Raw genomic sequence first — 23,261 nt, forward strand, 5'->3', positions numbered from 1 at the left:
CTGCCGTTCAAAGAAATGGCATATTTTCAAAAGGCAGGTCATAATAATAATTTGATCCCTACACCCCCAAATACAGTACATAAAAAGCACACAAATCAACCATGTGCAGTCAAACGCACAGTGTCGCAGTCAAAAGCTACAGCACAGATTGAATATCGTAATATCAAGATGGTTTAGGCAGGCTTGTTGAGAAAATAAAAATAAAAAATGAGGAAAAAAACATTTTTTTTTTTTGGTCACTAACTCTTGAACTTCACAAGCAAGCAATGGTGAATTTACAGACGCATGCTTGTGGAGAAAATAAAAATAAAAAATCACTCTTGAACTTCGCAAGCAAGCAGGAATGTGATTGAAACCAGAAAGACACACATTCAAAGGAATGGTGTGGGAAAGGTGTACTGCACTGTAGAGAAGATAAGAAGTTGAAATACCCTGCAGTGCAGTAAATTATCCTGTGTGTGTGCGGGGGCGAGCGAGGGGAGAGCGCTGTATATGCCGAAATGTGATACTGTTACAGTACTGTACACGCCTATGCGTTTCAACAATTTTCAAATGAGACATACTGTACAGCACTGCAAATGCATGTATAAATATGCAAATTTACAATTACTGCGTGCGCACACGCAGACTGTGTACTGACGTAGGTTGAACTGCTAAAGTATTAGACTTCGAAGACAACAGCTCGCGAACGCCCCCCTGAGTTTTTAGATGGTATTGCAGTATTGCAGACAGTGATAATAAAATGCTAATATTACGAGCGCTAAAATACCGCAATATACTCCGGACAAAAAAAAAACAAAATGCATCTGTCCGCGGTTATCAGAGTTGTGCCGCTACGGCCGCACGAGGCTAAAGGCGGCCGCAGCTGTATATACTCTGACACAATTGCATGCTTTCACGTGGATTTTTCATTCATAAGTTTAAACAAATATTCACAGGTTTTCAAACATATCTGGAACTTAGATAAATAATTTGAGCATTACCTTTTGATACATTTGCCCATTTATACTAATAAAGACATTAAAAAACACTTCTTCTAGTGCAGAACCCCAGCGTGTTATACTGTCACCTTCCCTCATCTCCTAAGTGGATTCTATTTACCCCAACTCTATACATCAACAACCTAAGAACCCAATACCAGGCGTTGTAACTTGTTTATCAGTCTTCTATGTAGAACAGTGCCTTACTGAAATCTAGGTAAGATATATCTACTGATCCACCCGGTCTATTAACTTAGTCACACACAAAAATCAGATGAAAGAAAATTCATGCTGCTTGGAAATCTTGAAAATTGCTAGATTTTAGACATTCAACAATTCTATCTGTCAGCAATGTTTTCTATGAATTTCCCGACTACTGATTTCAGGCTCACTGGTCTTTAGTTACCAGTCTATTCCCTACTTCCAGTTTTGTGAAGTGTGACTAAGTTTGCCCTCCTCCAGTTATATGGAAATACACCTGTTAATAGTTTGGATCCAGGGGTTAATGTGGTAAAAAAGTGGAACACAAATTACTCCTGCACTGCCGGCTATGGGGTTTGTTACCCACACTGATAGCCGTACACTCCTGGTACCTAATGCAGCACCACTTATGCATCAAAGCGACATACAGTACCAGTTAGGTCTTGGAGGATATACTGCAGGTGCTGTGCCGAAGCAGTGATGTGGAGAATAGAGCAAATGACCCAAAACATGCAGATACTACTCCTAAGCGTTTCGTAGAATAAAATCTATTTCATCAGGGATCCCTAAATGACGACGGAAAAAAGGTGCTTCCGCTCCAGGAATTATAACCATCTGATGACTACCCCATGGAGTTGGTTGCGTCCAGGAGAGTGGACGTTCCTCACACATGATCTGGTTGAGAGTCATCGGCGGCGGTCGTTTACGGAGAAGGAACCAGCTGATTGGTGATAGTGGGGATAGATCCAAATAGAAATAGCCGGTGCACAGCCAAAATAGAAGCTAGGACGTGGTGACCAAAAAGTTATTTATTGATTAAAAAACATAAAGCGGTAGTGCAGGTAATCCTCTAACAGGTTTCACACTGGAAGTGCTTTATCAAAATAAATAATTGATGAAGCACTTCCAGTGTGAAACTTCTGAGAGGATTACCAGCACTACTATTTTATGTTTTTTAATCCATAAATAACTTTTGTTCACCACGTCCTAGCTTTGCTATTTTGGCTGTGCACTGGCTATTTCTAGTTGGATCTTTCCCTTCATCTATTCAAGCCTGTGAGCGTGCCTGGCAGGAGCCGTCGCAGGGGGCCGTGAGGAGTTTAAAAGTGAGTTCTTCAACATTATTGTGCTTTAGTTCTACGCCAGTTGTTTTGCCTGCATACCGCCTCCATATCTGGTGTGGATTGACAGCGTCGGTAGTTCTGCTCTTGCGGAACACCCGCGACTGCCTCCCTCCTTTGTGAGTGGGGGTTTGGCTTGCATATATACTCACATACCTTCACGATCACACACAGTGTGGATACAATGCTGCGCTATCCATTTATGGACTGGTATGATCTCCGCTGCTGCTGCATATATGTGTAAAGATGGAACTAGACTATCATCAATGTATTATCTATTTGTGTGGTCTTTTGAGCACCGGATTCTGGATTTGCATTAATCCTACCCAACAAATGATTGGTGATAGTGGTAACATATGCCCCAAACATGCCCTGCTTTAAAGATCTTGTATTCTGTACGTGCAATACTTACCACAGGTACTTGGTCACTAATCAATAATATGTTTACACTATTAGAGTTATACGCTGTCTCTTCTTTTCATATACTCTACAAGGTGCTGAGCCATCTTTAATGACCAGCAGCAGACTCTCACACTATTAATGTATGAGGTTACCTATTTGTTTGGTCACTTTATCACCTTATATTATAAGGGTTATTGGGTGCACATTTGTCTTTAATTATGACACAATCTGGTGCGCAGTTTTCTATATATTTTTTTCACCTGTTAATAGTGACTGGTTGAAAAGGTCTGTTGGTGGTATTGCGAGCATCTCCTTAAGCGCTTTTAATATCTTTGAAACTATTCCATCTGGTGCTATTGACTTGCCCATGTTCAGCTTTGCAAGTTACATTAGGACTTCATCCATGAATGGCTTTGTGTCCACCTCCATTTTTTTATTCTTGTTCCTCAACTGTGGTCTCTCAAATTCACTTCTGCTGTGAAGACTGAGCAAAAAAATATTAAGGTTATGTGCTAGGCCTTGGTCTCCTTCTGCATGATTCCCCTCTCCTGTCTTTAGTCTTACAGTACTATTCCTCCTTCTGTATTTCTCCTTTCTTTTATATACTTTTTTTTTTAATTGGCCTTCGTACATCTGCTTACTTGCCTAGCCTCTTTCTGCTTAACCTGATCTAGTTCTGTCTTCCTTCTTGTCTAACTTAGGCTGCACTTTTAGGGACGGTGCGGCGACAGTGACGTCGCGTCAAAACAAATGCATTGCCGCCGTTGCGTGCGCTTATAGTAAGCGCAAAGCGACGGAGCGACGGCTTGGTTGCGATCGCTGGAAGTCATCTCAATTTGATTTTTCCAGCGACTGTAGCCTGACATCGCCATCAGCGTCACTGGCACTACAAGCGTAGCCTTATAGATTAAAACTAGGCATTTTATTTTTAATGAGTCATATCACTACAATTATTTCACTTATAGCTGCACGTTTAATAATGGTATTATAATTTATCCCTTTTTTATACTGATCTTTCCACTAGTGTAGACTGATCCCAACTGAAGTCGGTGAGTGGTCATTCTTCATGAGTGGATTACTATGCACTGCAATTGTGCAGCATTCTAAACGTCTCAAGTGAATGCTTTGCTTGGTTATATTGATTTCTACTTCTTAGCGTGAAGTGCACATGGAGATTTGTAAACGTGATACAGTACTTAAATGTATGATTCAACAGTATGAAATTAAAAGCACGTTGTATAGTTGTGTTTTATGAATGAGTTGAAGTAAAGACAGGTGTACGCACACACTTTAGTAATTATAGGTATTATGAACACAAACAGGACATAAATATGAAAGCCTCTGCATCACTGGGCTATTGTGCATGTTCATTCATGCCTGCCGTGCATCGTCAATAGGCTTTTTAGTGCTCATTATTTGGCTTCTTTTTGTATTTGCGATTTGTTATCTGATATTTCCTACTGCCCACTCTCCTGTTCAAAATGCTGCTTGGTTACTATTGATTTCAGGTTAGAACACCCACGCACATCTAGGCACAGCTACTAGAACAAACACTAAAGTCAGGCCAAGCAACCTGTGGAGAAGGGATCACTTCCTACAGTACATCACCTTTTTATATATTCTGGGTGCTGCTTATCAATTTACTGGCCTTTTATTATCACCATCTGTCATCTTTTATGGAAGCTTAGAAACAAGTCGTTTGTCTGCCATTTTGTTTGCTTGATTTCCAGTATAATTGTGGTTTTTTTTTCTGATTTATATTGCTTTGTTAAAGCATGTTCATTGTTTTCCAAAATGTATTTTCATGGATTTAAATGTAGCCAGGTCCCCCAGGCTTACCCTTATCTCCGTATGCTGGGAGAATAGGGAAGGTTGCAGTGCGTGTAGGGAGTGCTTCGGTACATTGGAGGCTCCGCAGTGACCCGAGCAATAGGGAGCCACAATGTTTGGTGTTCGCGCATGCGCGGTGAGCCCGTGGAGGTGGTGATGGAGTAGAGGTCGCGCATGCGCAAGGAGGAGTTGCGAGAGCCCGCGAAACAGGAGCTACTCCTATAGGGTGGAGCGCACGGGACTACGAGTCCCAGGAGCCTTAGCGAGACCAGGTGATGCCAGGGAGCCTATAGGGCGGGCGTATTCGTGGAAGGAAGGGTTAGGAGGTTGCGCAGGGGAGCACGTTGGCAGAACCGATCAGGAGGAGGAAGGAGTAGGAGCTCTGCGTGTAGGGAGGCCAGTAGCCCCCTACACTAGGCCATATACCCCCGGCCCAGTTAGGCCCTGAGTCACCGTGAGTGAAGCGGATGTAGGGACAGGCCATAAGATAGGAACCAGCCCCTTAGTATCAGTAGGAGACTTGTTACACCCAGAGACTGTCGCGGTACCATACCAGAGGTTTGGGCTCAGACCTCGGCCAGCACAGCAGTCACCAACCGAGTGGGATCGCCCCGGAAGGTATTCCTGGAAGTGTCTTCGTAGACGGATCCTTTGTGAAGTTCCTTTGCAGGCCCTAGCGCTGGAGCGCTCGGCAGGTAACATCTATAAGTGCACCAACTATAAGATCAGAACATAGTGGCTGCGCAGTCACACACACATACCTCACTTTGGGGTTGGGGGACTGTGGTGTGGGGAAACTGGACACGGTGTGGGTACACGGTTAAGGGATCGTGTCCTGCGAGACGCAGTAGTATAGTGTCTCCTATATGGAGGGACACCTGTTTGATGATATGCAAGGTTATGGTTGCCATTAGTAAAGTCATTAGTTATTTTATATGCTGTGTGTGTGGTATTACATTATTGTCCTGTGAGGAACAACTTCCACTCTGCTGGGAGCCATCACAGGTGGAGGCGCTGCACTTGGTAAGAGGTTATCGGTATTCATATGTGTTGCCCCAGGCTCTCCGTGGCGGAGGCTTAGGCCCTGCGAGCCAACAGGTTGAACAGCATTGGTAGCGCACTGTATTCAGCAGGAAACAGGGCTACATAAAAAATAAAAAAAAGCATTTTATCAAAGGTTCTTACAGTAAAAATCACTTATTGATGTTGGGCCTAATATGGGTTGCAGTGTATTAAAATAGTAGTTGCGCTTACCTAAATTTAAATGTAAAAAATGAGGCAGATTATTGTATTCATGCTAAAAAAAAAAAAAAAAAAAAAAAGAAATTTTATCCTCTACTCTAGGAAAAGTGAAATGTTACAGTACATTTGTAAATGAGTAAACGAGTACACTCTCTGACCAGTAAGCACTAGCCATCAGACCATTAGTGGTTATTGATAAGAGATTTTGATGGGTCCATGTTTCAAGGTAATTTTGGAGCAAAATTGGGAAATTTTCATCCTGCACCTATTGTACGTATCTAAGTATTTTGATCCAATTTCCCCTCTGTCTGGGGAGTGTCAGTAGGGGGAATTGGAGAGGAATGACATGGTACATATAGATTATAATGAGATGTATCACAGTCTGCGTCTCTCTGTGCCAACCCTTTGCTCTTTATTTGCCCCCCAATCCTCCACATTTGATGTGGCGTTAGTCTAACATACTGCATCAGATGTAAGAAACTGTTCGTACATATGCTGTAGCTCTGCTCCAGGAAACGGAGCAGTGTGTTTAAACACACTTTTCTCTACGTTCGTTCATTGACCTCTGAGCTGTTTCTTTTCAAAACACAAGAGTACTACAGCAGTTCTAAGCTGCAGCTAAGAGAGCACCGCATGACCAGAAAAACCTCACTGCACTGACACGTAATCATACTCACTTCAGGTCTTCCTTGTTTGTAGCAGCCTGTGATGACACTGACACTGACACTAACACAGCGCAGCAATAATATGAGGTTTGTGTTTGCACAGGTGCAGAGTATTTCTATACACCGCTATCCTCCAAAGCTACTTTTTACTGGAGAAAGTAGAATTTTAAGTGGCATCCCTCCCACGTCAAATTCTCACCTTATCTGATGCAGGGAATCCCCTGCAGAACATCCACTCCAAGCTCCCCTAGAGTAACACATGATACAGGACATATTTTACTATTCGTTTTGGAGGAAACAATTCATGCCCATGAGCAAATGAACAAGGTGAACATTTAAAAGCATATTTCTGTAACACTGTGCTCACCGTAAACAAGACGGGACCCTGGGACTGAGATGGGAATGGGTATAAATGCCACCCACAGCCACGTGAGCACATCTGGAGTGTAGATTGGTCAAGGTAGCCAGGTCGGGGTTGGAGAGGTAAGAGTCATTGTTATACTTGCCAAGGTCAGAGAATGAGAGGTAAGGATCGTTGAAGGTACTATTAGCCGTAGTTGGGGTGGAGAATGTAGACTAGTCATTGTCCGACTGCCGAGGTCCGGGTTGGAGAGATGCGGAGGGTCAGAGGTAGCCGGGTCAGTATTCCAGAGGTGTGGAGTCCAAGAACAAAGCCAGGTTGGTACACAGAGCAAGGTTCAGCAAAGCAGGACTGTGGAGGCATGAGCTTTGGAAGTCTATTTCTGGTTGCTCTTAATGGTTTTTGGTTCTCGTATCTAAAGGAAAGAAGATTTTGCTTGTTGGAAGTGTGTAGTTGCACTTGGCCGTTTAAGTTAATTTTACAGGGGAATCCTGAACATAGTTTTCAGAATTAACCTATGTATCAAATAAATAATCTTCTTACAATCCAGGGGGAGCATGGGGAGTATAAACACAAGAAACAGCACTCTAAGTGTAGATGTATTAATAATTATAATAAATCTCTAGTGAAACTTGGCCCCTATGGATTCCTACTCACAAGAAGGTAGTGATATTCAAGCAGAGGTAATCAAGGACTGATCATGGATATCAGGAAAACCGGAGTTGCCCCATTCATCGGGGGAATGGGACCTCAGCAAGAGAGAAATGCACGCACGTAGCACAGATCATATGATTCCAACAATTTTATAAAATAACTCTTAAAAATACACACTTACAGTGTTGCAGATAAAAAAACAGCATGCAAGCTATAATAAGCTTAAAATGACCACTTGGGAGACAAGTGCCGCCTCTCACCGCACCGGACCCGACGGGAGATCTGGCTGGACTCCTCGATCGTGTGCTGGGGACTCTGTGTACTCTGCTCCGTCGCCAATTCCCTGATGTTGACGTCACTTCCGGTTTCGCAGTTGCGGTGTAGGATGGGATTCGTCTCTCCACAGTCGCGTCACAGATGGGCGGCACCACTCTACGCGTTTCGCCAACCAATGATATGGCTTCCTCAGGAGTGTACCGCCTCCCACACTAGACAAGCTTTATATACTAACATCAATCTAAAAATAATCAGTGCTATGGGCTATCACCTGAACACCTGACTAACAATATGCAGCCTCAATAGGGGAAATCAATTGACTATGTAATATAACAAATCATCTAAACTTACTTACATAGGAATTGCAGAGAAAACGGGCACTACTTTACCTAAATGGACAATAAACGTAATTTCAAGTCCAATACTATATGATGACTTATACAGGGGCCATAAAGTGACTTATACAAGGACCACAAAAAATATGTTTTAAATACACATGACACACAGAATATCTATTACACAGTGTATTATCCTAATGGGACATTTTAAAGGGAACAATACCAATACAGTATAATACACAACGCTCGATATAGCAGAAATTATGTAGACTTATTAATCCCTCGATATAACCAGGGAAGGGAAAAAGGGAAAGGAGAAAAACAATGTTAGCACCGTATTCAGCAAACAGTACATTATATCATGTTCAAAGAAAAGGGGCAATGTCAATTTCAAGATTTAGACCTCTAGGAGCCATTGGGCCTCATGCAGTAAGCGACGATTATGTGAAATCGGCAAGCTTATCGATTAGTCATGTTATTGGCGTTTTTCCCTCTCCGTATGCAGTAAGTGCCGAATACATTCAAAATCAACCAGAAAACAAATCCGCCCACTCTCACGATGATGAGCCGATCACACACAGGTGTATCGGCGTGCGTGGCGGGGTGCTGTTAGGTTGCACAATCACAAATCTTGCTGAATCAGGCGAAACAAGCATGTTTTTGATTGCGCGCCATATTTAAAGGCAACGTGTACTGCTAATCATTCTCTGTGTTGTTGGGAGTGAGAGAGAGAGAGAGACGCACAGAGCTGGACGATTGAAGATTTGCATATTGACTGAGAGACTTGTTGTGTATTGGGTGAGCTTTGTCCTTTGTTGTTTTGTTTACATCTTTGTCTTGTTTTATATGTGGAAGTGGGTCGTGTGATTGCCTGTACATTTCTTGTCTGTTTTTTGTGAGTGCTGGAAGTATGCCCGCAAAGCGTGGGAAGAGTGATGCTGGTGGGAGTGGGAGTGCTACTCGTGCGAGTACGCGTCGGAGTGAACGTTCTGTTCAGGGGAGTGATGTTGCTGGTGCACCGAGTGGTGTTGCTGGGAGTGGGAGTGCTGTTGTTGGGAGTGGGAGTGCTGGTGCTGCGAGTGGTGTTGCTGGGAGTGGGAGTGCTGTTGTTGGGAGTGGGAGTGCTGTTGTTGGGAGTGGGAGTGCTGTTGCTGTGAGTGGGAGTGCTGGTGCTGGGAGTGGGAGTGCTGTTGCTGTGAGTGGGAGTGCTGGTGCTGGGAGTGCTGGTGCTAGGAGTGTGAGTGCTGGTGCTAGGAGTGTGAGTGCTGGTGCTAGGAGTGTGAGTGCTGGTGCTAGGAGTGGGAGTGCTGGTGCTGGGAGTGCTGCTGGTGGCGCAGTTGCTGATGGGGTGTCTGGTGGTGGCGTGCTTGCTGGTGGCCAGCTTTTGGAGGCTCTTCCATTGGAAGAAGGAGAGTCCAGTCAGCACCAGCCAAGCTCTGACCCTAAACCTGCTCGGAAAAAACGTGTGGAGAAGCCACGTAATCCTCGCTTCAATGACCAGGAAAATAGGGCTCTTGTCACTGGCATTCTGGAGCACTATGACAGTCTCTATGGACATTTAGTAGGTAAGTGTAACTTTACATTTATTATTCAAATACATGTGATCCTAGGTCATCTGAGTTTTGTTCATATGCAAATATGGGTACACAATATCTTTCTATGTTCATTAGTGTGGAAACACAGCTTTTTATCATGCCTTACAAGGACAAATAAACACAGGCGGTCAATTTGCCAGAACTGCATACAATATGAATGCAACCTTGCTTACATGTATAGGTTTAGTAGTGAATGCTCATGTGCTGCACATATTACACATAAAACAGCATGTTTGCTATCTCTTGGAACAGCTAGCAGTGTAGGAAACTGGTGCTTATATTATTATTAATTTACCTCATATCTTTTATATGTTTTTCAAGGGCGGACAAGTGCAGCAAGCAAAAAAGAAATGTGGGACACAATAGTCATTGGTGTCAATGCCTGTGGGAATAGTGTCAGGGACAAGTATCATTGTCGGAAAAGATTTGATGATATTAGGTCCAAATTGAAAAAGAAAATACAAGACCAACGCGTGCATGCTACTGGCACTGGAGGTGGGCCCACACCACAACGTCTCATATTGACTCCATTGGAGGAGCTGCTTCGGCCAAAATTACTTACCGTCGTCGTGGAAGGCTTGGCTGGTGACCGTGACATTGGAATTTATCCGTCACAATTTCCAGCAGGTGATAAATATTACTGTACTAGGCGTGTCGTTGCTTACAGTTATTTTGCATATTTACACTGCTTTTTATACTGTCTTCACAATATAAGCATACCTGCATCTATATATGTATATGTCTGATTCTGTATATATATATATCTCAAAATAGACATATATGTAGTAGTCCTACTAAAAGCAGTAACTAATATAGCACGTGCCATTGCGTGCTCATTTACATGTGAATTCCCAAAATGCATAGCTGCAGTGGAAGCAATTGATGGTGGGCGAAGATGGGGAACAACAGGGTAGTACACATGTGTAACACATGTTCATGAGAAATTATTAGTAGCTACAGGTACAGAACAGAAATATGTATCATATTATTGTGTATTTTATTGATTTTACTCCGACAAACATGACATTACTGCCTATTTTAAGCATGCATCAAAGAAATTGCATGTAACGGCCTACAAACATCACTGGCACTAACACATCTATAGTTGCTTATGAAAAGGTCCATTTTTGCTTTATGTCATATACAGACAGCATAATGAGGCACACGTATCATATGTTATGTCATTGTTTTCATAACTTAAACACTGCAGATGACTACTTAGCTCATCTACCATTGTGTTAAAGCAGCTGCAATTAATATCTCATCACAGCATACACTTCAACAGAGGGGGTGGGGTTCAGCACACACACTAATTACAGCCTCATTTCACGGTCAACTTAGTTCACACCATTTGCACCTGTTTCAAGTCATTGAAAGGTGTGGCTGATTAGGCTTTTTGGGGAAGGGAATACCTTTCTTACAACCTGAATAGCACAACTGAAGTTAATCACACTCATTTGAAAGCTTAACTCTAGCTACTAAATGCCCCAACAACTCATTACTTATCAAAGCGTACGTCACACATTAGTTCACTCATATCTATAGTTGAACTACTATGAAAGACACATTATCACACACTGCATGTGTTGTCTTGTTGAGTCACAGCCACATTCAGGTGTGCCACATCTTCGATTAATGTACCACACATATCCTCTACCAAAAACAACACTTTTTGCAATATGACCACCTTCATGATAACCATTGTGAATGGTCATCTCATGATAGTTATGTACATTATGATACTGATATCACTACACAACATATGATTTTTATGTACTCATTTAATCTATTTATCCTCACGCATTACTGCAGAAACATAGTATGTTGTATGTTAGGGAACTCAAAAATTCTAAGTACACAGGCATGTACAGTGTTATTACAACTATTTATGTTCACTTTCACACACATTTTCGGTTAAGGAACTGATGTTGTTAGTTAATCATAAATACAGAACATACAATAAGTGTTTGTTCAATATTTACACATGTAAATGTAAAACTTATGTTATTGTTATATATAGTTGCCCCTGGAGGACATGTGTCACCTGAGATGGAACAAGTGTCTTCACCTGGGTCAGCCAGCTCAACACTACTAGAAGGTGAGTGTATCATTTGCTGGCCATATAATATGTGCTCTTCTATATGTTATGTTGTCATGTGCATTATTTGTTTTGCACATCTTCTTTAAATAGGATTACTTAGTGTCAGTGAAAATTAAGTGTAAGGCAACATGTATTGTGTTAGTGATGTTAATTATCATGTAGGACTTCTGAGTTTAGAGCAACTTTTCATTCATTCATATTTCATACTGAGTCCAAACATTATTCGTAAGTCAAGGTAGTTTTTAATGAGGTTATAAAACGTATGCTAACATGTTAGGTGTTACTTAGGACACAGTACAATTACATAGTAACACAGCATACATTAACATGCCATTTAATAATGTGTACATTTCTTTTTAGAACATCATGGTGATGAGGATGATGAGTATGATGAGGATGACGCCACAGAAGAGACTGAAATACAATCATGTGACCATGAAGAGGTGCCAATAGAAACTGTTGTACCGCCAAATCGTCCATCAACTTCCACATACGATGCAATTGTAGCTTCAGAGGGAAAAATAGTGGACGCAGAAAATCGTCGCCATTCAGACATGATGACAGTGCTGGAAAGGATGATTGGACTGCAGGAAGAAACAGTATCACAATTGGCACATCTCCACAGAGTCTTCATTGAAGTGCCTAAACAGTTGCAAAAAATCAACACCTCATTCGAAGCATTAGTTGTTCAGCAAACACAAGCTAATTACTGGAGAATGACTAATGTACCACAATTCAACACCTCCCAGCCAGGATCTGTTCATGCAGGTCAGTTTTCACCACATTCATCTGATATTCATTCACCAGGCCCAAATGTTACTGGTCAAGTAGCAGACATTGCTGTGCAGGTTCCTGATGACATCCTACCGCTGCCATCTGTACAAATTCAGCAGCAGACACCTACAAAGGAGGCGACAAAAACAAAACAAGACACACATGAAACAGACCAACCATCACTTGTGCAGTGTCTACCAACTTGCTCACATGTGTCACTGGGCACAAGCCCTGTCCGTGAACAGTCACTACCCAAAAGCCCTGTAGGTGAGTCGCTGCCCAAAAGCCCTGTAGGTGAATCGCTGCCCAAAAGCCCTGTAGGTGAGTCGCTGCCCAAAAGCCCTGTAGGTGAATCGCTGCCCAAAAGCCCTGTAGGTGAATCGCTGCCCAAAAGCCCTGTAGGTGAATCACTGCCCACAAGCCCTGTAGGTGAGTCACTGGCCACAAGCCCTGTAGGTGAGTCACTGGCCACAAGCCCCGTAGGTGAACAGTCACTGGCCACAAGCCCTGCCCGTGAAGTGCCAGAGGCCACTCAAAGTGGCTCTGTTGTGCCTAAAGTTGGTGGCAAAAGAAAAAGGAAAATTCAAGAGACAACAAGCAGGCCTGTTACTCGCTCGCAAAAGGAACAAAAAAAATAAATGTTATAATTCAGAAAATATGTCTTTGGCCTTGTTTTGTTGACTTCAGATTATCTAATTACTATTGTATGTATGCTGAAGACTGTGTTGTTTCCAAACTTTCAACTATGTTCTTGTACACGTGAAGTTTTGGAAATGTTAACACTCATAATTAATTGTGTTATAAATATTTATGTTGTAATCGTCTGTTCAGTAATGGTCCACCAGGAGCCAGTTGCTAAGTTTAGAGAAGCTGCCATTGACTTTGCAGCAAAACATTGCATTTGGGTGTGTTAATTGATGTAAGAATTGCATATGCATATTAGTCACATGCAATTATTAAAACACCTAAGTAACTGCAAACATCTTTCTTGTACGTGTACAGCAGGATTATGTGTAAATTATTACTTACCTTTGCCTTGCTTGGCCATTGTAATTTTGTCCTTTAATCAGTTGTGTGTTCGTTTCTATAACATCTCAGAATGTATAATAATATATATATACACACACACACACACACACACTGAGTGAGTGTGAGTGTGAGTGTGTGAGTGTATATATATATATATATATATATATATATATATATATATATATATATATATATATATATATATTACTATATAAACTGGTATACACAAACTAATACACTTCATGCTTCCTTGTGAAAACACTATTTTAATAATACAGGCCTAATGTTTGAGAAATATCCTAAGTATGAGACTCTAACAGTATTGTGCTTAAACAAATGTTTATTACTTAATTCAATCATGTTTCTCACCATTTAAATAGGTTTCATACAAGGTATACTTAATGCCATCAATGTTGTGTGTACTCCTGCAATATAAAAAAAAAAAAAATATTATATATAAATATATATATATTTTTATAAGAGATATATTTATATATATATATATATATATATATATATATATATATATATATACACACACGTATTTAAACTCATGCAGACAGGGAGTTAACCAGACTTTCACATACACACAGAAATGTAAGCGGGGAAAAAACATTTCTTTTTGCAGGTGTGTTTTTACTGATATGCCTGGCTAAGAAATATTTTCACACACTGGTCTTTGTTAGTTTTCAAAAAAACACTATGTGAACGCATTCACAGTCTAGGGATGTTTTTCACAAACGAGATAAAAGAAGGAGAAATGTTTCTCCCACAGTCCCATATCACGAACCACAACTGTTAACCCAATTAGACAAACAAATCCAATTGGCGTTTGAAATAAGGAGTCAAAGTAGTTACTTTTGTTGACCTTGACAAGGAAAAACAGGAGTTTGTTAGCCATTCAGCACATTCATTTTGATGAGCAAATAACACAGACCTGCACACAGCTTTTGTGCTACTCAGACATGGCTGATGAATTCGTTAACAATATTAATCCCCTTTTAGGGTATAAGTACATGATCTGTGAAGCCATCTTGAACAGTCGCGGACAGAAAGCAAGCACACGCCAAATCGATGATTTCATTCGAGCAAAATATCCTTATTACCAAGACCGTAAGCATGCACGGAATTTTAATTCCTCAATAAGATTCACTTTATCAAGTAATGACTTTTTTGAACGTGACCAGGATAAGCTACAACACACCTATGGTTTCTGGAAGATTGCCCCGGAAAAACAATTTATCCTGAAAGACGGCACTTATATTGTCGTGAAAGGCATATTTATTCCTAATGGCAATAGCAATGTATCCGCTACTACTGATCCGTTTGAATCGATACGTGCTGCAATATCTGCAGCCTCCATTCCTGAAACCCACATTGTACAAGAACAAAAGTACTATGATTATGTACCAAGACTTTCAGCTGAAAATGCATTGGAATGGGAACCGGAAGAAATGAACCTACCTCCCGACCAATTATTTGAAGAAAGCAGTGGCGATTCCTATGAGCGCATCCTGGAGGAGATATGTGCCATACTGGATTCAGCGGTTGGGTTAAGCGTGGATGAAAATGGCTTGCATTTCTGGAGCGACCAGTTGCAGCCAGGCGAAGAGTTAATTCTAGAAGAATGGTAAATATAACAATCGTTATGCGTTGACTCTGCGTTTAAATTTTTTTTTTTTTTGTAACCACCATTTTCACTTTCAATGCGTGGATACAGCGTAACATTGCAGACTGCATAACATGTAGCGATCACAAACAAATTGTTTCCTAATACAATATAGTAGGACCTGAAAGAGTAGTACACATTGCTGACGGAATAAATATACGTACTTTCCTATCCCTTTAAACATATTAGCAACATTTTACCATTACTCTAACACATACCTGTTTTGTTATCATGCAACATCTACAACATTGAAAACCGGGTCCACCACGTATGACGTGGGACCCTTGTCATGGGCCAAGGCGTCCTTAAAAAGGATTAGTGATGTAAGTCCCGCCCCCAAGCGACGTGCGCGCCTCAAAGCCTATTGGCTGTCATGTTTTGTTATAGTAACGGTAACTGCAGTGTGTGATGCGTGCGGCTCAGTGTTTGTAGGCGTACCCTGGGCGTTAGCCGAATGTTAATTGAGTGGGAGGAGTGTTAGCGTGCGTTTCACGCTGGCTTAACATGACGTCACACGTATTGCATTTGCGCATTGTGTTATCGGCCGTGCTTTCTGTTCAAACACGTCTGTTTAAAAAGAATACAGATGTACTCGTTTAGAACGAATGTAGTTTCGTCTTCATTGTATTTGAAATAAAGATGTTATGTTTACTGGTATTTTCAACATGTATTGAACGCACAACGTACGCTTTGTTTTGCGCATGCGCTAACAGTTAGTGGAGCCAAGCGTGAAGTGCGTGCGCACACAAAGATGTGCGCGCACATCTTTCAGTATACAGGCAACGTTCACTTCTTATACATAGTTATGCCTGCTACAAATTTAAAGAAACATTACATACTGATGAACAGTTTTACTTCTAACATATAAGTGAGTGACGTGTGTATCTACACAATCATATAGAGCTGCGTAACGCGTTGTCACGGATGCATATCTAGTAAGGTGCCATCTTTGACCATCATGTGTTTGCTGTATTTCAGAGATGTCGGGGAAGATACAATCGGATCAATGTATGATTTCAGAAGAGTCTACCTTTATATGAGATGATTGTGAGGAGGAGCCACCGACTACTATACTACATATGGAACTAATTTTATATTGCTTGCAGCGCTTATTAACAAACAATTAAAAATGTGATACCCTTATGCCTATATTGCATAAGCACTTAATTAACATAATGATGTTGCAAAAGAGTGCCTCATGAATTTTTATTGAGTGTTCTTTAATGACTACTAACATTTTATGACATGGTGTGTTTTATATATAACAACCATTCCCACTCTGCTAACACATTTGTGTATTCTAATATGTAATGGAACGTATGACTGTCGAAACTATGTAACAATAATAATAATAATATGAGCATGTTCATGTATAGGGCTGCTAGTTGTACGCAGCGATTTACAGACACATGTTTCAGCCTGAGGTCCCTGGCCCGTGGAACGTACAAATGTTTTTTTGCCGCATGAGGCACAGGGAGATAAAGTGACTTGGCCAAGGTCACAAGGAGCCCACACCGGGAATTGAACCAGACTCCCCTGCTTCAAACTATCAGTGCCAGTGTGTGTCTTTACTCAGTGAGCCACTCCTTCTCCCAATGTAAAGGACACTTACAACCAAGTAGCCATTTATTTTTAAAATCTCTTGTTACATGGGTATGTAGATAAAATGGTTTGGGACTGTAGCAAATAATGTTACTGGCCAGATGTTATGGTCCCCTCCAATGCATGATGTTCTGAATATGACATCACCATCATGTTATGAAGTACGTTTCTGTGTATATTTCATTAACCTAACTAACTATAGTTTACTGTGTTTATTAATCGTTTAGAAATACATAGTATAGTCAATATGATGATATAAGCTACCATAATAAAGCTGGTGTTATCATTTGTCGGTGTTATACATGGATCCTACACCAATTGATAGAGACACAAACAGTTGTCTTAAAAAGTGTGTCTATGCTAGTGATGAATGTGCTCCCGTAAGTAAACAAATAAGTACAGTTATCCCCTTTTCTCCAACCACCTCTATATTACATTAATGGAAATTATAAGGAAACATACATAAAATGTGATGAAATGTGAGTAATCATTTTGTAATACAATGCACATGAAAGCTCAAGAGTAGCTAAATGCATATACATGATACAGAAAGTACATATATGTAACATTTGTGTTTAAACCAATATGTTGGGTTTTTAGTTCCAATAATTATAGGAAGATTGAGGTAGCCACATCTTATGAGAGATGTCAGCAAATATACATACCATGATCAGTCATACTGGAGATATACCTATAATGCAAAGGAACAATATATAAATTGCAAACATTGACATGCCATCTTCAGTACCGTAAACAACACAGCAAAGTGTGTATTTGGTGTTAAATGTACAACACCATGTATATTTCATGACATTCAAAATGTAAATCAGCCTGGTGTACACATCATATGGATGTACATGTTACACTGCACCAATAACATTGTATGTAAGCATACTAGAAGCATGAATGATTATGGGCATAATATGTGTTTTGTCTTAGCATAAGGAATAACACAATGCTAAAATATTATTGCTTTGTTACCCAAGTTGTATTCACATACACACAACTAAAGTACAATTGAAGAGGGATTATATAACCTGTGCAACAATAACATACCGGTGCCACATCCCTTTGTGCACACAGCAGAGAAAAGAAAGGTGTGCAACCCATATTCATCTGTGTCCTAACAGAAGGTTATATAAAGAAACATTATTGTTAATATAACATAATTAAACTATAAAAGTAGTACTAGGAACATATGAGTTTGTACTTACAAGAAAAAAATGAATTGATGAGATTCTGTCGTGTCTGGCCACCACTGGCTGTTTGTTCATTTTCAGCAGCTACATGGGTGGGATGCTCGTCTACCAAAGCCTCAGCTAGGTCTGACTGTACATTGTGCCTGAGTGCAACATTGTGCAAAATGCAACAGGCAAGGATAATATCAGACACTTTTTGAGGCTTGTATAGAAGAGCCCCACCAGTTCTGTCCAGACACCTAAACCTGGTCTTGAGTAGGCCAAATGTCCTCTCTATAACAGATCTTGTAGATATATGGGCTGCATTGTACCTGTCCTCTGCTTCAGTTTGAGGGTTTAGCACCGGAGTCAAGAGCCACGGCCTAATTCCGTATCCTGAGTCACCTATAATGAATGGAGCACACATAAGCTGACATTAGTGATCAAATTGTACAATGCCAACATTCCTAAATCAACATGTGTTTTGTGTTAGAACATGTAAATATGTACTCACCCAGCAGCCAACCAGGTTCAAAATGTCCCTCTTCGAACGCATGGAAGACTGAAGAGTTCCTCAGGATAGAGGAATCGTGACTGGAACCAGGGAACTTGGGTACCACATGCATTATCCTCATCGTGGCATCACATACCACCTGTACATTGAGTGAATGGTAGTGCTTCCGATTGCGGTACACATGCTCACTCTGACTAGGTGCAATCAAAGCAACATGTGTGCAATCGATTGCACCCAGCACACATGGTATCCCTGCTATATTATAAAAGCCAGTCCTGACTTCCAGCCACTCTGTCGCCTCTGTAGGAAAATGAATATAATTCCTAGCGCGTCTATTGAGTGCATAGAGAAACTGGGTCAAGGCCCGCGAGAATGTAGATTGCGAGACCCCGCCCACTATGCCCACAGTTGTCTGGTATGACGCGGAAGCAAGATAATGTAATGAGCACAGCATTTTAACAAGCCCAGGGACTGCACGACCTCTGGCTGTGAAAAAATCTAAATCCCCCCTTATCTCCTCATAAAGAGCTAAGATTGCTGCTGAACTCAAACGATAGCGACTTACAATCTCCTCCTCACTCATCCCATCTAACAGGGTTCTCTCCCTGTACAGACGCGGACGAGGCACAAGTTGTCTCCTCTGTCTTCTCCTCTGATCTCCTGTCCCTCTACCTGTCCCTCGGCCTGTCCCTCTCCCTGTCCCTGTCGTATCCGCGTCACTGTCACTGTCCCTCGGTGTGTCCCTCCCTTGCCCTATATGATTGTCTTCATCATCAAGCATGTCATAGAAAAGAATGTTCCTCCGTCTCCTAAACATTCGCAACATTTTGAAATGAGTAGCTGTGAATGAGCAGGTAATGTGCGTCCTTTAAATAGGTATGTGATGATGTCAGGTGACATAGTAAAATGCAAGGTGTTACATTAACATAATAAAGTACTTCTGTGGCAAGCTGTGTGCACTTGTTGTTCTAAGTATTTGTTGTGTGTATTCTGCAGGGAATGATGATATTTGGCAATGATGTGACGTGAAGCTTTGTACAAAGATTGCTTGCAAATAAATAGTTGCATGTGCAATGCATGTAACACTTGTGAACGCAAGAGTCAGTCATGTAATGAGACAAAAAGGCTGAGATTGACGTGGGAAAAGTTTTGTGTAACATGTGTAATTATCCATGTTATTGTGACATGTTGACAACAATGAATAGTCGTGTGCATATGCATGCATTTCTGTAAGGAGGATAGTTGGTATAGAATGAGTTAACAAGGTGTCCCAATGCTGAATTACTGTACATGTGTGTATAAGTTAGGTTGAAGTGCTTGTAATGCTACGGTTACAATGTAAACATGCAATGTGATTGAGCGTCCAATAAGTGACGTCATGAAAATAGGGAGGACCCAAAAGTATATGTAAACATGAGAAGACAGATGTACATGAACGTTTAAAGATGCGTGTCACATTACAAGCATTGTGTAATGTAAAGGAAGATGAATATACTGTGTATGAGTGACATGTGTGACATGTGTGACATCATGTAAATAATTGTCGCTGAGTTGAGTAAAATGTGTGATATGATGTGAGGTTCTCCTTTAAGAGTTGAGTATAGTATTTTCCCTTGCCACATCATCACATGATGAGTAATGTGACCCGCAAATGCTGCAAACATGTAAAAGTCGAATGTTATGCAAATAAGACACATCAGCTGTGACACAATGCAGGGAATGCCCCCACACTGTAATGCAAATCCCCCTTGTATTGTGAGCAATGAAACGTAAACAGTACTATACTGTTATACGTCCCCGCTCCATTGACTTCCATTGATGTACAGAAGATGTTTTTTTTCTAAGTGCCGTTCCGGCAGCCTTAGCGATCGTTCTCCCGTCCAAACTGCCAACTTTAGTTGGCGGGAGAAATCGGCCATAACATCTCAATTTCGTAGTGCCGATCAGCCCCGATAAGCTGTTTTTTTTTGTTGAATCCAGCCGATTTAAAAAAGTGGCGATCAGTGTCGAAAACAGGCTTATCGGCAGGCGACTGGCCATAACCAAATTATCGGCTCCGAAACCTGGCGATATGAAGCACTTATCGGCGCTTACTGAATCTCAAACCCAATTTTGGCTATAACATGGCCATATTTCCCTTATCAACGCTTACTGCATGAGGCCCATTGTCTTTATTTTGTGGATCCAAAAGGTCTCTCTTTTTCTTAACTCCAAATTTCTATCCCCACCTCGCCAGTGTTGTTGGACATGCTCAATCCCAATAAATGTTAAACCGGTACTGTCCCTTGATGGAATTTGGCAAAATGGTTAGACACACTATGGGTCTGTCAGGAATCGGCGTTCTCCTCGCTTCCCACACAGAGCACTCCCTCCCCGCAGGGAGCCCCTGGACACACAAAACAATCCTGCCTTACCGGCCTCCACGGCTCCTCGCCCCTGCCGCCGTCGCGGGATCACTCCCCTCGGCGATTCCTCTGCTCAGCGCCGGGCGCGCCCACACCCTCCTGCACGCACACCTGCACCATCCACTGGCTCGGTTCACACGCGTACATGAGTTACGGAGCACGCTCAGTCTGCACACTCTTATTCCCATCCCCCGGACCTCAGGCTCCGCCCCGCCCCGCACACTGCACGGGCATACTCAGGTTATTAACAAGACTCACCTGGCCTGTTATGCCTGCACCAATCTGCAGTGTCTCCCTGTAGCTCTTCCTGTCCCGCCTCTGTTCCTAATTGGACCTTCCTGCTTTATCTAGCTCCTCTCTGCTCTCAGTCTTTGCTCGACATAGTCTCTGTATGGAAGTACTTCTGGATTCTCTCAGTGTTTTCACAGGTTCTGACGCGGCTCGTACGACTACCCCCTCTGGCTCTCGATCTCGGCACTCGTTGGACAACGCACACTCTAGTAACCCCTTGAACATGGCTTGGACAACGACCTATCTCCACTCTCCACTCCCTGACTTCAGCGAGGCATCCTTCACTCTATCTCTACAAACGGTACCGGCAAGTATTGTCTACCTTACTACACCTGGCCTGGCAACGCTTCATACCACACTCCGGACACGCTCCCTTAGCTGCGGGTGCGTGTATTACCACTTTCCCCTTCAGCTCAGGGGACGGGTCTGGTCTGCGGGCAGCACCGGCGTAACAGGGTCTCCAGTTTCCTTTTAATGCTGCTCAAATGCTCCAGGATCCTTGTGCAAATTGGTCTTTTGGTTTTACCCACATATTGCATCTTACAGGGGCACTCCAAGAGATACACTATGTGGTCCGTTCTACATGTGATGCACGAATTAACCTGGAATTTCTCCCCTGTTACATTTGAGCAGAATTCAACATTACAGGTGGTTCTGAACTGACATGCCCTGCATGTTCTGCATCCAAAGAAGCCTTTGCTTTGTTGTAACCATCCATTGCTAGGTTTTTTCGATCTCAATGCACTAGATGCCAACTTATTTTTTAAGTTAGATGCCTTTCTAAATACTATGCTTGGTTTCTCTGGAATATTTGGTCCCAAAATGGGGTAGTTTCTTAGAACGTCCCAATGTTTACTGATGATAGATTTTATATCTCCCGCTTCCCTATTGTAACCGGTAAGGAAGGCAAAATCAAACCTACCATCCCTTTGGGCGGTTTTGGGTTTAATTTTTAATAAATCCATTCTATTCTTCTTTTCTACCTGTTCCATAGCCTTCTCCAAAGTATCTTTAGGATATTTTTTGTCTACAAATCTCTGCTTTACCATATTAGCCTGTGATACAAAAGATTCATTCTCAGTACAATTCCTCCTGATACGGGAAAATTGGCCTGCTGGTACATTATCCATCCATTTTGGCAAATGACAACTAGATCTTAATATATAGTTATTTCTATCTGTATCTTTGATATATGTTTTGGTCTTAATTTTACCTTCATCTATATATATTGTCAAGTCCAGAAAGTTAATGAGCTCGTGGCTGGATATACTTGTAAATCTAAGATTCCTATCGTTTATATTCAAAGTGTCCAAGAATCTTTGTAAAGAACCTGGACCCCCTTTCCAGACCAGGAATACATCGTCTATGAAATGGCACCAGAGGACAAGGTCTGCCCCCGGTCCTTCCTCAGACCAGATGTTTTGGTCTACCCAAACTGCCATAAACAAGTTTGCGTTACTGGGGGCGAACCTTGTCCCCATCGCCGTTCACATTTTTGAAGATAATAATTATCACCGTACCAGAAGAAATTGTGGCCGAGAATGAACCTTATGCCATCTACAATAAATTTAGCCTGCACATCAGGAAGATCTTTATCTCTCTGTAATATCTGTTGAATGGCTTCACAGCCTTTAGTATGTTGAATTGATGTGTAAAGCGAGGTCACATCGCAGGTTGCCATCAAAAAATGTTGTTCCCAATTAATTTTACTTAAAGTGTTCAAAATATCTGTTGTGTCACGTAAGTATGCTTTTTATTGTACTACATATTTTTGTAAAAATGTATCAATATATAACGAAAGGTTTGCCGTAAGCGAGTCAATCCCCGAGACAATAGATCTGCCTTGGGGATTGACTGCATTTTTATGCACCTTGGGAAGGTGATAAAACACTGGTAGCTTGGACTTGTCATTAAATAGAAAATTATACTCATCTTCATTTAGTACTCCTAATACACTGTGTAATAGATATTCTGTGTGTTATGTGTATTTAAAATATATTTTTTGTGGTCCTTGTATAAGTCACTTTATGGCC

General features: G+C 41.5%; 1 protein-coding gene across 1 annotated transcript in view; it reads left to right on the top strand.

Annotated features, from left to right (window-relative positions):
* The window catches only part of LOC142492283 (uncharacterized), a 31,475-nt gene extending 8,702 nt beyond the window's left edge, over window positions 1–22,773 (top strand). Inside the window, exons 2-4 of the mRNA XM_075594953.1 lie at window positions 11,686–11,763; window positions 12,127–12,861; window positions 22,535–22,773. Of these exons, the coding sequence (XP_075451068.1) occupies window positions 11,686–11,763; window positions 12,127–12,861; window positions 22,535–22,773 (1,052 nt within the window). The remainder of the gene's footprint in view (window positions 1–11,685; window positions 11,764–12,126; window positions 12,862–22,534) is intronic.
* Window positions 22,774–23,261: the final 488 nt, after the last annotated feature.

The sequence above is a fragment of the Ascaphus truei genome, chromosome 4 (assembly GCF_040206685.1).
Source record: "Ascaphus truei isolate aAscTru1 chromosome 4, aAscTru1.hap1, whole genome shotgun sequence".
NCBI classification, from domain to species: domain Eukaryota; kingdom Metazoa; phylum Chordata; class Amphibia; order Anura; family Ascaphidae; genus Ascaphus; species Ascaphus truei.